This window comes from Ambystoma mexicanum, chromosome 12 (genome assembly GCF_040938575.1).
Source record: "Ambystoma mexicanum isolate Mex_15411 chromosome 12, UKY_AmexF1_1, whole genome shotgun sequence".
NCBI lineage: Eukaryota > Metazoa > Chordata > Amphibia > Caudata > Ambystomatidae > Ambystoma > Ambystoma mexicanum.
In genome coordinates this window covers 287,737,443-287,752,313 of record NC_090936.1, presented here as the reverse complement: position 1 = coordinate 287,752,313, position 14,871 = coordinate 287,737,443, and the positions used below count along the sequence as shown (strand labels likewise).

At 45.0% G+C, this 14,871-nt stretch overlaps 1 protein-coding gene across 1 annotated transcript in view; it reads right to left on the bottom strand.

Moving 5' to 3' along the window:
• Window positions 1–14,871, bottom strand: part of CMAS (cytidine monophosphate N-acetylneuraminic acid synthetase) — a 177,446-nt gene that overhangs the window by 45,061 nt on the left and 117,514 nt on the right. Inside the window, exon 8 of the mRNA XM_069628448.1 lies at window positions 2,244–2,397. Coding sequence (XP_069484549.1) covers window positions 2,244–2,397 — 154 coding nt within the window. The remainder of the gene's footprint in view (window positions 1–2,243; window positions 2,398–14,871) is intronic.

The window sequence follows — 14,871 nt, the reverse complement described above, 5'->3', positions numbered from 1 at the left end:
TGCTCTGTGGGCCACCCACGCATGCCCAAAAACATACACTAAGGGCAAAGGCTTGCACTCCTACCCATGGGTGCCATAAGGGTATCCCATCGGTCTGTTCACCAAACCAAAAGAGAGCTGCACCACCAGGAGTTCCACATGAACTCCTGCGCAGAAAACATGACAGAACGCACAATAAAAAGCAGTAAAGGACAAGGAGGCCCTCTCCCTCCGATGCATTTCCAGCATCACACTCCCGAGTATATATTTGCAGCCAATTTTCGAGATGGAAAAGAAAAAAAAAATAAACTCAACCAAATCGGATTCGACCAATTAGATTCCACACAATCAACCCAAACCATTTCACTGAAGAACTGAAGGGATCCAAAAATAGAATTCCCCAAAATGCACTGATTGGTTAAATGAATGTCCAGCACAGGACACGATGAGTCCTGATTGCCTCTACATATTTAAAAGCACCTTTTATTTGGTCTACTAATTTTGAGTGACCTTGATTGACCCCCGTCTTTCCTGCTGTAGTCTCCCACACAATATCCCTACAAACTAACCCATGACCCTCTCCACCAAGCCCACACACCTACTCCCAAAACATACACACAAGTGTGTATCTGTGCATCTCTATTTGGTCGGTCAAAATGAGTTGAACGGACCTGATATTTTTAATTTCTACAATGAATTTCAGTGTAATGTGGCATTTGAAGAATATATGTTCACAAGCTTGCAAAATCGACTAGCCCACCAGCATTGGCTAGTAGTTTTTATGAAGGGCGAGTACCATTTGCTTGATACTCGACCTTGCTGGCGAGCATGGGGATGTTAGAAACGTATTTTCCATTTACTGCAAACGCACTTATTTTGCAGTAAATGGAAAATGCAAGTTTCACTGTGCCTGCTTGGCGCATTGCACCAAAACTGAATTTTGCTTATGGCGACATGCACCATTTTACAAAAAGCACTCTGGGTGGGGCTATCAGGGCAATGACCATGTGTAAAACCGTGACAAATTGATTTATTGCTCAAGCTGTACAAAGGCAAGGCGGCCTCTGTGGCCAGATTTGGTATGGAGCTGTGAGGCTATGCTAATGTTCATGCTGTTCAAATAGTGGAGATCATTTTTGGGCCTGCCATCGTCGGCTCCAAATTCTGGAGTATACATGGAACTGGGCTGTAGGCCAATCAGGGATGTGGTTTCCTTGCAGCCCGCCCTGCACTCGCTCAGGCTTTGGGGCCACGAAAGAGCTACTCCTAGCCAGGAACTGATCACTTCTATGATTGCCAAAGATTCCAGTGGTAAGGTCCCATAGCTGTGCCACGTTATGAAACAAATTGAGGGCAATTAATACTACACATTTGTTCCCACCCCGCAGTGTGCTCTCCAGATGCGAGAAAATTGTTGACCGCCGGTTTCTACGACCATGTGAGCTCTAATAGAAAAGGTGGGGAGCTGCTGAAACCAAAGAACAGAGGGTTAATGACCATCATGTCCCCGTGTGTTCATAAATATTTGCTGTGGGCAGAATTCCAGACAGACTACATACTTATAACTAGGCAACGGTTTAACTGTGTCCCATTACGGGCAGTGGTGGCGGCTTGGTCTGGGGGGGATTCCAATTGGTCTTGCCCTCTGTGTGATGCGCCACATGAGGATCTTGCACACTTGGTATTTTTTTGATCCTGCATATGCGAAAGTGAGTGGTTCTGCCCTACTGCCCTTACTGCCCTAACTGCTTAAAATGGGTTTTGTGCAATATCGGCCTGCTTTAATATATTTATTGTGGGACGACTCACCCCATGTGGGTTGGTCCCTGCTTACATACTTAAAATCAGCACTTTACCTGAGGAAACGTTTGCTCAGAAGTATGACATGAAAAGTGAATCTGCATGATCATTAATGTGCCAAGTTGCTAATTGTTTCTGGGCTCTTGAGATTTTGTAGATATTGTCCTTATTGTAATATATATTTGTATTGTATTCTGCATTTTGTACTGTTTTTATGGAAAGTAATTTGCATTTCAGAAAATAAACAAAATCACGACAAGAAGCACTGGCAAATATTTTGTTACCAGTCCCTTTGGTGCGAGTGCATTTCTCTTGGGTCGAGTATGTAAACCAAGGAACTCGCCCTACAGGTCTAGTGGTATTTTTTTTCTGGGCCATAAAAATCGACAACATATTTTTATGTAAACAGGTCGGTTGACTTTCTTTGCAAAATTGCAAAAACCAATAGAGAACAGTTTACTGACCTATGTAAGCTACTTCATTCCAAGAAGCCCCAAGTGCCTTCATTTTCTTCAGCACAAAATGGTGCTTGTCGGACACAATCACTTCTGTCTGGCAATCTACTTTAGCTGCAGGATCCTCTTCTCCCGTAAACTTCCTGTCAGAGATGAACATCACCTATGGGATAAAACAAAATAAGATGACAGGAGAAAACAAAGGAGTCTTAAATACGAACCCGGCAGCATCTAAGCGCCAACTATCAGGGGATACTATACTGGAGTTCAACAACCACAGCCAAAAATGTGGTCTGCAACCTACATGTTTTCAGGCATAATTTGATATCCTAGAACAGTTGGATAAGAAAGGACACAATTAAAAATGTTAAGGGCGTGGAAAAGTGTAGCTTGGCTTGAAACAGAAGCGCAGGGCGAGAGTTACTGTGCTGCAGGAAGAGACCCAAATAAAGAAAATAGTTTGCTTATAAGACAATTGCTAAGAATCCAAATATTACACATTTTTACTCACCCAATTTACTTCACTGTTTAACCCATACTGAGAACACTGCAATGTTGTCCTAGGCACAGCCCATTTACTGGAGTCAAAATGCCTAAAAAGGCATAAAAAACCTTCATTTCCCTATAGCAACCATTTTCAAGTTTGATCCAAGGTATACAATTCTGTGCATGTTCTGCCATCTAGTGGCAGAGACCTGAAATATCGCTTTGTTATTATTTTTCAGCCTGGGGGCGAGTGGCAGATGGGGCCAAACTCCAACGTACCACCAAAAACTCGATGTTACTCCACCCGCATGGCTAAGACGCCATTTTTGTTTTTTCCCCAGAAAACTATGTACAGTGGTACATTTATAGGAGTATACGATAATATGGCTGTAAACCACCTTCTCGAGCAGCGGATGGGTGGGTGGGTGGCTCGGGTTGCCTATGAACCTCTAGCAGAAGTCATGCTGCAAGTTACTGACGGCTCCAAATACTGTTATTTCAGCAAATCGGTCCACCTTGAAGACCATGTTGTCACATACTGTAGTGTTGTACTTATCTATTTGCACTGGGTGCACACAGTGCTGCTGATGGTAGAACACAGCTATGTCATATGGAATGTGATGGGACCTGAAGGTTCCAAGAACTACAGTTGTGAACACAGGATGGGAGAACCTTACTGAAAGGATGTCATCTGTTTAGCTCCCTGTCCTTTCTATATAACTAGCCCTGTAACTCTGTAACTTATAAATAAATATACTCCTTTTATATATACTGGTCTCCTGTGCCTTACCTGAATCCAGATGTCTTCTTACCATCTCCGATACTACACATACTATCCCCAAATTTCACACTTAACCCTTCCTTAGAGATCATTAATGCCCTGGGATTGCCCCCCACAGACTTGTCACCTACGACCAGAAAAATGTATTTATTTATTGTGTATTTATGTCTCCTATAAACAAGTGTACATTGCTAGTAAAAAACATTTTTTTTCAAGTTAAAAAGTAGAACAATTTTCACAATGTTGCCGACCATTCTACTGTAAAAGACATTTCACAGGCAGCATTTGTAAATAAAATTAGATTTATAATTGACGTATAGATTATCTGCAAAAGCCAAGCAAAAAATTGTGCTGGAGCACTTAAAACTTCCCTGTGAATGTTATCCCGGTTTCCTGCACTTGCCAAGGTAGGGTCTTTCAAATGTGCCCCCCACTCTTCACGACACCAGGGAAATGCCCGCCTGCAGGTTTGGGGATACATGGGACCTGCTGTGGAAATGACATGCTGCCATCAAATGAGGCTATTGCGACGCCAAATCTGGTTTGTCTCCACTCAAAAACCCCTGGGACAATCGAGTTTGACCCAGTCTTGGGGATGTTAACATTCCAAGGCATCAGATGTTTTGAGGAGAAACTCATCCTGCCCTGCCCTGGGTGCCCAATGTTCTGTGAGCATATCTTGGTCCAAAACTATTGCAAACCGAACCCCTTTTCTCACCCAAATATCACTCTAGACACACTTTCTAACCATAATCATCTGTCACTCAAAACCATACACAATCTCCTCAAAACCCATAAAGCCAAACCAAACTACTTGTGCCTACTGAGTGGGGTCTGCACGGTTCGTCTGCAACATCCCGTGATTGGAAACCACATTGACCCACTTCTCATTTGTCAACTCAAAAATACTTGTTGCCTGTACATTTCTCCCAATTTTGTGTGGTTTGTGTCCAAGTTTGTTTAATGCAGATCTCGCTCACCCTCCATGCCACAGATTAACGTTTATGTTAGGTCAGTGGATATTTATGAAGCACAAACTAGAACCAGCTAGGTCGCTTCTTGGCACTGAAACTAGGCAGTTCTGCTACTGGTCAGATTAGAGAGAATTTAAGAAGAGAGATGGGATCTCAGCCGATTACTGAAAGGTAAAGGTACAGTAATATTTTTCAGGGTGTTTGAAGATTGCTCAAATTAAGGGTCATTACCGAAAATAAGAGGCCCCCAAATCTACTGTCTAAAACCAGCAGCATTGTCTTCTGAGATTGGAGGGATCTCAGATTTATATTTTGTATATATTACAGTTATGGAACAGGATCAAAATGGGGAAGGCTGTGCACCACAGAGAGACTTGAACTCTAATCTTTTGTTAATTGATAACCAGTGAGAAAGCCACAACCATACTTAATCAGTTAAGTAGCCGATTGCTACATTTTGGACCTGTAGAAACCGATACAATTTGCATTGTCAAAGTGTGAAATTACTAATTCCAAAGTAGCTTGGACTCTTCCTGAGAAGGTATGGTACAGGAAGATCCGTTTGTGAAATAGGAGTTAGAAAACTTCGTTCACCAAGTTAGTAAACCTGGGTTTGTTATGCATTGAAAGAGCTGGATTATTTACAGTTTTCGCCATTCTGCTACCTGTTGTGCTGGCCAAACAGTGGATGGCAAAGCGCAGGTCTATGCTAGGACCACAAGTATTTTCTGTTTTATTGGGGTTGATCTGGAAGCCATCACTACTGCTCCCTTGAACAATGTCAATGATACAAGTTGCAAATTTAGCATTGCGTTTCGTATAGCGTGGAAAACATTTTAAAAATCAGCTGACTGCCATCCCTTTAAAAATGTTCACTCAAAATGTATTAAAGAGGAGTTCTAGAATAAAACATAAGAGGCAACAACGCTGAGCCCTGCCTCACACCACAGCTCGGAGTCAATGGAGCGGATTCAAATGGTGAAATGGAATTGCTTGTTGGTAAGGAATGATTAAGCCATTCCTAGGCACTGTCCAGAATAGCTGATGATTCCGCTTTGGCCCCTAGATATCTAAAATACTATTCAATAATCTAGTCATTACTGAATTAAAACTCTTTTTTTTGACAACAGCAGATAAGAGAACGCCTCCCAAATTTGAAAGAAAGTTTCATCCGGCAAGAGAGAGGCCCCGAAGACAAAGACCAGCCCGGCCCCAAGGCAAGACAAGCCTCCGAGGTTTTGACGCCTAAAAGAACAAGAGGATACAACCAAAGCAGATGGGGCAACTGGACACGGAACAGGCTCTGGTACTAGTTTTTGAGTGTGGCATGTATGTATGTGTCACTGTAAGTTTGCCTTATCAACCCTCCACCCTGTTGAATACGAATGTTCTGTACTAGTCGGGAATCACAAATTTAGGTTTCGTTTTTTTCTCGGCCTATTATATTGTGAAACCTCCAGCCAAACTACTTCCAAGACTATGGTACGTATACACACCACTAGCGTGGACACAGGCCGCAGGCACGGCCATGCAACCATGCACTGTAAAATACCGCTATGACTAAGGACATCCGGTCTAGCAACACACATAGCTGTCCAGACTGAAACACCTAACTTACATCAACACCTCTGCCACTAGCATACAGCGACTACCATCCGAAAGGTACTCGGTACAGCTGGCCACACATTGACTCTATACAATAGCAATCTATTGCAAACCACCAACAGCACCCACCCACGTTCATGGCGTCTCTTTGGGCTGCTTAGTCAAGCCTAGCCAGCCACCTAATTCCTAGACCGGCAAAATGCACACACCAATCTCCTAAACTAAACCTCTTAGAATTTTCCACCACATTGACTATGGTCACTGAGGACGTTCCTACCAGAAAAGCGCATTGAGGCCACAAAAAAGTGGGAAAAGAGTGCTATATAAATAACCAAATACAATACAATACAACCATTGCTAGCAATGTTGCACTAACAATTGGAATCCTGTGTTTGTGTCCCTAAAACGCTTAAGAGTAGAGTGGCATGAGACAGGTAACAAAGCCCTAAAGCAAGATGACGTTGAGCCTAAAACTAGATCGAAGGCTAGTGGGGCAGAGACTCTGCATCCACCTTTGGCACAGAGGGACATGGGTCGGTCCACTGTATTGCTTGGCCTGTAACGTTCATTTTACATTTAACACCCCACACTTCCAAGTTTCTCTAATTAAGCGAGAACCCCCTGGCAGTAAAAGTGAGCAAGCTCTATTTAGATGAAAAATTCAGGAATTACCACATTCACGATGTATGGCATGATTACATTAATCCTGCACAGTGGGCATACTAGGCGGTTGTTAGGGAGAATTCCCTTCACCTTAGAGACCCCCCCAGCAACTTTGCTGGATTTTTGAGGACTTGATTTTTTTACCTGTAAAGAGTGTGAGCTTTTTTTCCCATTCATGTATTTTGATGTGTGTTTTACTCGTGTTCTTTGATTATGGAGTTTTAAGATAACTCCATAGGCATCTTTTCATGTGTGTTACACAGCACCCTCAGTGCAGTGACACAGGGATGTCTTTTTAGACTTCCCAAAGGTTTAAATATCTTCTCTGGGTTAAACTACTGTTTCCCAGAGAATGTAAGGTTACTTTTACTAGTCTTTTTAAATTCCTAGACCCAACACACACTATCTTCCTATAGAGTGCTGGAGGGGTTACCTAGTATCCCCCCTATGTCTCGAAGCTCATGTAGCAGTCAAATGCGACCCTTTCCTATCGAAATGGCTGGTGTAGGCTTTTACAACAACTTACCATGATTTTTCCGGACCACGAACACCGGTAGCTAAAAAACCGCGGGAGCCATGTTTTTCAAGAAGGCGCCTTAAGCACCTCTGTTGAAACAGGTCCCGGTCTTCTTTTTTCGCCATTTTTTTTTTTTAAAGGTCCTTCTAGAGGTTCTCTGTGCACCAAACTAGGTTTGGTCCTTTTGTTTCTATGCCTTTGGCGGGCTTCAGGACTGAAGACCGACTCTGGAGTCTGAGTGTCTGGGGTGGGCAGGAAGTGAGTAAGGTGCCCGAAACTCCCTGTGCTTAGTCTCCTAGAAGATCCAAATGCACTGGCGTGATTGGCGGGTTGACTGTCCGGCACGGACAGCCACCCTGAAGGGTGAGTGGCAGCTAGGCTTTTATGAAAGGGAGCAAACTGTTTAAAAGGAGAGTCTCTTGGACTGGAAAGCAGAGTACACCACTGGAACGAAAGAACCGAAGACAAGCTGGAAGAGGATGGCTGCTGCAACTCCTGGACCGTTGGCATGCCCGGTGAAGCCCTGCTGCAGGTCCGAATCGCCAAGTTCATCTCGACAGAGAAGCCCCTTCAAGGGCGAGTTCTTCCTTTGAGTTGGTGGGACCAATCAACTCGTAAGCCACCTGGATACCATTCTCGGAGCTGGTTAGGATTAACCATGGGGAAGGACACCAGCTTGTGTGTTTGATGACAGCTACTCGAACCAAAGATCTTGTGTTTTGCCAGCTTGTTTGACCTGCCCCCGTGCAGTAGTCCCCCGACGTCCTCCCTCTTGTCCCCACGACTGAGGCTTAGGAACTGCCGGGAATCAACGTCTTCAGCTGCATATTTTTCTGTATACTAAGGTACTGTACCAACCCAATTGAGAGAACTTACCTCTCGCGGTGAAAGTTTGAGAAACTTTCCCAACTTGAAGGCCGAATCACCTTGTGACTCCAACATATGATTCTTTTTCGTACAAACAACTTCCGAGAACATTGGCAAAGACTTTACCGTTTACTACAATAACTGCTCTTTCCTATCCAAGACACTAGCCCATTGACTTTGGCCTAGGCCTATTGAACAGAATTGAGTCCTCTAGTGAACTGAAACTATTTGCACTGCCTAAGAAAGTATGTGTGATCCATTTTATTAAATTGGGCCTTTTTACTCCCATTCAAAGTAACCAAAATGCCATTTTGCTCCTATTTCAGGGGGGATTAATTTACTCAGAACTTATTGGTTTGGTATTGAAGTATATTTGTGTATAATATTAAGTTGCCTCCTTCTAGTGAAGGTTTTCTAAATGACTGTGTAATAAATGAATAAGTGTTTTACCAAGAAACCTTGAGTGCAAGTGTCTACTTGTACCACTGTGATTGTAAGACCTGTGTGTAACATTCTTGTACTGCTCACATGCCCTCTTGAGACAAGTATGGCTGCTCAGCTCGCTACCACAAACTGTGTAGTACAGAGGTATACCTGTAGTCCTAATTGTATGTGGTGGTCCCAGAGGGTACTGCATGCAATTCTACCTAACAGCAGTGCAAGACGGATCAGGGTTAAGGAGATGCACCTCCTCGCCAGATCTTACGTTTCGATAATTATCTCTGAAAGCCAGAGTTGAAGCAGGCCCATCAGGCAAATAAAGGTCATACCAAAGAACCCCTGATGCGCGAATGCATGCAATTGCAACAGCCGCAGAATCTCTAAGGCTCTGTAAGGCTCCTTCAGAAATGAACAGGGCTAGTTCACCCTTTTCAGGATTGTCTTGGTGGTAATTCTCGTGGAACATTGCTAGAGTATGATATGGAATGAACTTTACGATGTTGACCAGCTTGCTTATTTAAGAACTTTTAACCAAGGATGTCTACAGGAAACTTGGCTTCTTGATCCATGTTCCGAGTTATAAAACATTTGCAATTAAGCTTGAAGGATCAGAACAAAAAGAGGACTAGTTACATTGACCCAACAATAAGCAGGATTGCAAGTTGAAAGGCTGGTCCTGGATTGCAAAACAATGGCTGTTAAATAGGCCTCTGATATTGACATCCACAAAAAGCTATTCATTTTCAATATTTACAGTCCCACAAAAGCAGATGTTTTAAATCTAAATGCTCTGAAAAAAGTAAAATCTGATGTCCCAAATATGGGGATTAAATATATATAATGTGGTGATCATGGAAGATCCGAACGTAATATAGGACCAAGAGCTAAATTTTGTAATAAACTCTGAATTTTGGAATAGGTCTGTTCTACCCCTTCACAGAGAAACCCTGATTTACAGAATCTGATTGGCGTAGGCATCTTGACAATCAAATGAGTGAGTTTGGCCTGGTGGAGATAAAAGTTAAATGCACCAGATATAGTCCTGCCAGGGGCACATTCAGGAGAGGGGGATATTCCTCAATTATTGATTACATAATTTTTTCATCTATACACAAATTCCTAGAATTTCATGGTCCAGAGCAGGAAGAGAGCAATAATGTACCCCTCCAATTTACAATGGGTGGGACTAGTTGTGAAGTATTCATACAAAGATGGAACAGAACAACCTACATTGAGCTTAAATAAGGAGTCCTAGGAAAGTTGCATCTAATCCAATGAAATAAGCGATGTGTGCCAATGTTAGGAAAGATTTCTTAATTGTGGGTAATTTTCCTTCCATGTGGCAACCCCTAAACTTTTTGCTGTTTTCACCATGATCTAGACTTTGCCAGAGAAGTGCAGCCTTCTACTGCACTCCTCTAGGCTTCCGCTTCATTCTTACAGGGAAACTGACATGCCCTTAAGACAGTCAGCACCGGGAAACGTTGTTTTCCATAGTTTCTTTATCATGTTGCTGCTTTCGCGCAACATGACACAAGAGGGCACTGTAAGCGAAGTTACAGCTCTCTTGGGTCTGTAGCCTTCTACAGGTCCTAGATACTCTCTTTGGATTGTAAATGAACGGTACAAGTGAATCACGGACAGGAATGGTGGCAGCGATCGTTTCTTGTGTTTTTGAGCTCCTTTTGGCGTTTTAAGCGCGTTTCTCGCGCTTAGCCCAAAATGGTGGCCTGGCTCCCAAAATGGCCAGACCACGTGGCTCTTTGTCCTGTCCGCTGATCGTCTTGCCCCCTTCACCTCCCCCAGGTCGAGCCGACCTGAGGCCTTCCTTATTTGGGCATGTACTTTCCCGCAAAACACAGATGCTTTTGCGGGCTTCTACAGGCATTGTGTTTGCCTCCAGGATGTGGGCTGGGATGTCTGGTCCCAATACACATCCTGGGTGCCAGAGAGTCTAGGGTGGTGTGAATGCCTGGGACCTCCGTGGTCCGTGATAGCTCCACGTATGGTGCAAGTGTTTTGTGAGCAGATCTCCCATTGGGTCCCTTCCGTTTTGGCGCAAAGGGAACCGTGGATAAGAGGGGGCTGGAAACACCACTACCATGTCGATCTCCTGAGTTCTCACGAACAAAGGAATACAGGAGCCAAGTATCTTGCAACCACGAGGCTGAACCGAGGAATCGCTGGTGACCCGCTGAAGGACTGCTCCTCTGCACTGCTGTCGCTTTGTGAAACCCTTTCTACCTCTGATCGAACGAGAAGGCCTGTACTGGTACTTGGACCCTTGGAATAGGTGGAACAACTATTCTCGGCATCTTCACCATCTCCTGCACGTAAGCCTTCGGAAGTGTCTCTGGGCCATCCAGCAGACTGACCAGCCTACCCAGGAGTCTTGCTCTGTAACCGCCGTCAGGTTGTGTTGTATTACGAGTCCTTGTCACTCTCACACGATTTGTACACTTGGCATTCCCAGGTCTGAAGTGAGTAGTGTACATTTGGCTGAAATACACACGGCCGCTCCGTTGCTTGCTGTGGTAACAAACTGTGCGGGTTCACTGCGTTTGGGACGTCCCCAAATCAACTTCTGCTGCTGCGGAATCTACATGACGACGAGACGTCCCCTGCTCCTATCTGAACCTGCCAGCACTGAAACTGACGCGGAGAAGCCTGGGTCTGCTTGCATCGGGGACCGGTGAGTAGCATAGCTAGGAACTGGTCGCCCTCCTGCAGGAGCCCATAGCTTTTCCCCACTGTGTCAAACAGCACGCCTTTCCGTACTCGCGCTCTGCTTCTGCCCACTGTGGAACCTGCGCTTGAGTCGCGGAGCTCTGTTCATCTTCATTTGTTCGCCGAACTAAACTGCCTGATTCCCTCGAAGAGACTCCCCTTTTTGCCCATTGGCACCAGCGTGTGCAGGTACTTTTGAGCACAAGGCTCCACTCTTCATAGGGCTTGGACTTCCTTTTAGTTAGGTGCCTCTGAAGGCGGACTGGGTCTAATTTTATTGGCACTGCCCGTTTTCATCCCCATCTAGGGGGTCTACACATTTCGTGTGTCTGACTCGTTAGACTCGTTTGTATTTGTATATATATTGTATTGGTTTGGTATGTGTTGGTTTACTTGAGTTTTATTGTGATTTCTCGCTACGGTCAATGTTACAAAGGCCTTGTAATAAATGTGTATATATATATTTAATATAACACTTGCTTGGAGTAATTTGTAAGTGTCCTTGCTTTGTGTGCTCATTGCGGGCTTTCAGTCACCCTCACCCCTCTTGAGACCTAGTCTTGACCGCCGCGATCGCTACCCTGATTGGTCTGGCTTGTCCAGAGGTTACCCTGTTCCAAGAAACTAGGTTGGCCTTCTGAACCTCTGCGCCTCCAGGACAGAGTTCAGAAATCCGTCTTAACAAATTGGTGTACAGCGGTGGGATACGACCGAAGGTATCCGGTGATGCGCACGAGCGAAGGCATTTTAAGTTATTCCTACCAGGACACGTAGTGAATTGTCGTAGTATAACTTTTAAAAGGCCATAGTCCTATCTAATAGAATGGAAACAAATACCTTGTTAACTTTAAATGCTTCTAAATCCGAAACATTGAAAAAGATGTGTGCAGAGAGAGGGGTCTCCTCTCAAGTCACCAAAATGGATATGATCCAAAGAATCGTGGCGTGGCAAGAAGCGCAGCTTGACGCTAGAACTTCTGAGGACAGTGCGGAAGGAGGTGGGGCTGCTCTCACTGGTAGAACCGACGGTTCTGCCGCTGCACTGGTCCACCGCGACCACGAGGACAGGGAGGATGTGATGTCTAATGTTTCCTCTGCCAGTATTGATGGGGAGGCCATGCTTGAATTCAAGAAGCAAGAGCTGCTGTTTAGGCAGAAGGAGCTTGATTTCAACATGACCAAACTAAGAATCGAACAGGCAGAAAAACAGAAAGACAGGGATCACCAGTTGGAACTGGCCAAGCTTCAGGTTGCAAATGGATCCAAGGGTCCCGGACATGGGTCTGGGGCCTCCTCTCATCCACGGTTTCCAAAAGATCTGCTAAGTGTGTATGAGGAAAAGAATTGCATTATGGACTGGCTGAATACGTTTGAGTATGCATGCGAAGTTCAACAAGTTGACAATGCTGATAAAATTGCCTGGTTACTCAGCAGACTGCCCCATTCTGGCTGTAGTGCCATTATGGAAATGTCGAAGGCTGAGCGAACGGACTTCGCAATGTTAAAGCAAACTCTCATTTTAAAGTTTGGAAAGAATCCTGCCCAATATTTAAAACGATTCCGAGAGTAAAGAAAAAAGAAGGTGGTTCTTGGGTAAATTATGTAACCGAATCCTTAAAAAACTTGACTGGCTGGGTCGAAGGTTATAAGGTTTCTACCTTTGAAGGCATGATAAGTCTTGTCATGCTGGAACATATTTTTGCATCTTCTTCCCTGGAGCTTAAGCAGCATTTGGCCAATTCGAAGGAGATAGATCCTAAGAAGCTGGACACTGCCGCAGATTTATGGGTGTCACATCGAGTGTCCCATTAGGACAAAACTCATCCTGGTAAGCAGGAGGAAGGGAAAAAGTCAAGAGATAAGGAGGGTGGAGAATCTGATAAATCATCTTCTCAAAAGGGCCACAAAAAGAAAAATAAGGGTAAGACACAAGAGAACTCACAGGGTAGTGGAGGTCAGCCTCCGAAACAGAACTCTGGTTACAATAAGCCTCCCTATGTAAACAGACCCAATGGATCTTGTTTTGCTTGTGGAGCAACTGACCACGTGAAGGGGGATCCCCGGTGTAAGGTTAAACCTTTGGGGGCCCACTCCACTAATCTGGCCTTCTCCTCCTACGAGGAAGAAGAGATTACAGGAGCATCCTTCTCCTCAGACTCCTTCCCCAGCGGGATAGAAGCTGAGGTAGTTTGTTTCCCTGGGTTCCTGGGAGCCTAAAGTCGCAGAGGCTTATGCTAGGATTCCAGATAATACCAAGCACTACTTTAAAGACAGTGTGCTGATCAATGGAGTGGATACTCCAGCTCTTCGGGATAGTGGGTGCAGTCGAACTGTAGTGGATTCTACCTTGGTAGACTCAGAGGAAGTTGCCAGAGCTACTCTGATGCCCACTAAGTTGACTGACGGCCCACCTCGCATGTTCCCAGTAATACCTGTAAATCTTACTTTAAATGTTACAGCAGTCAGGATTCCAGTGAGCAATCAGAGAAACGTCCCAGGAAAGGTCTTGTTAGGCAACGATCTCAAAGCTTTAGGGCTCGTAGGAGACACTGCCGACAGACCCTGCACACGGTCTCAAACACGGGCAGCATTGGCCAAGACCAATAAGCCGCCCCAGCCGAAGGGGAAACCGAAGGCGAAAGGAGTAAACAAGTCAAGACAAGGGAAAGAGAACATTCCCCCAAACTCGCCTACCACTGCGGTGGAGGAAGTTGGTCAATCGCCCGGGCCTGACAAAGAGGTGGCGATGCCTGAAGTATTTGACCCCAATGACCATCCTGAACTAAAAGACTTGTTAGTAGAAGGTGGTCCTGACAGGGAAGAATTCAGTAAAGGCCAACGTGAGTGGCCATCTCTGGAAGGCCTAAGGAGACAGGCCTGCTCCCAGCTTGAGGGTGAACCTCCTGGGACGCATCGGATTTATTGGGAAGGTGGACTCCTGTATAGTGAGCCCACAGAGTCTACAGAAGGAGACCATAGGAGGTTGGTGGTTCCCCTTGCTGCAAGACCCTTCCTCCTGCAGTTGGCGCATGAAGTGCCCCTTGCTGGTCACCTTGGTATTAAGAGGACCAAGCAAAGGTTATCCATGCACTTCGACTGGCCCAAGATGGGGGTGCAAGTAGAAAGTCACTGCAGGAGTTGTGCCTCCTGCCAGTTATCTGGTAAGAGTGGCTCAACAATCCAAGCTCCATTGGTACCACTCCCAGTTGTGGGAATAGGGATCGACATCGTTGGGCCCTTGACCCGCAGACATCCTCAGGCAATAGATTTATCTTGGTGCTAGTCGACTATGCTACCAGATATCCTGAGGCCATCGAATTAAAAAATGTAACTGCCAAGTCAGTTGCAAAAGCGTTACTGGGCATCTTTACTAGGGTTGGCTTCCCTAAAGAAGTTGTGTCTGACAGAGGCAGCAACTTTATGTCAAAGTATATGCAGGCTATGTGGAAAGAATGTGGGGTCACCTACAAGTTCTCTTCTGCATACCAACCCCAGACCAATGGTCTGGTGGAACGTTTCAACAGAACGTTAAAGAGCATGAATGCGGCTCTGGAAGAACCTCAGAGAAGAAAATGG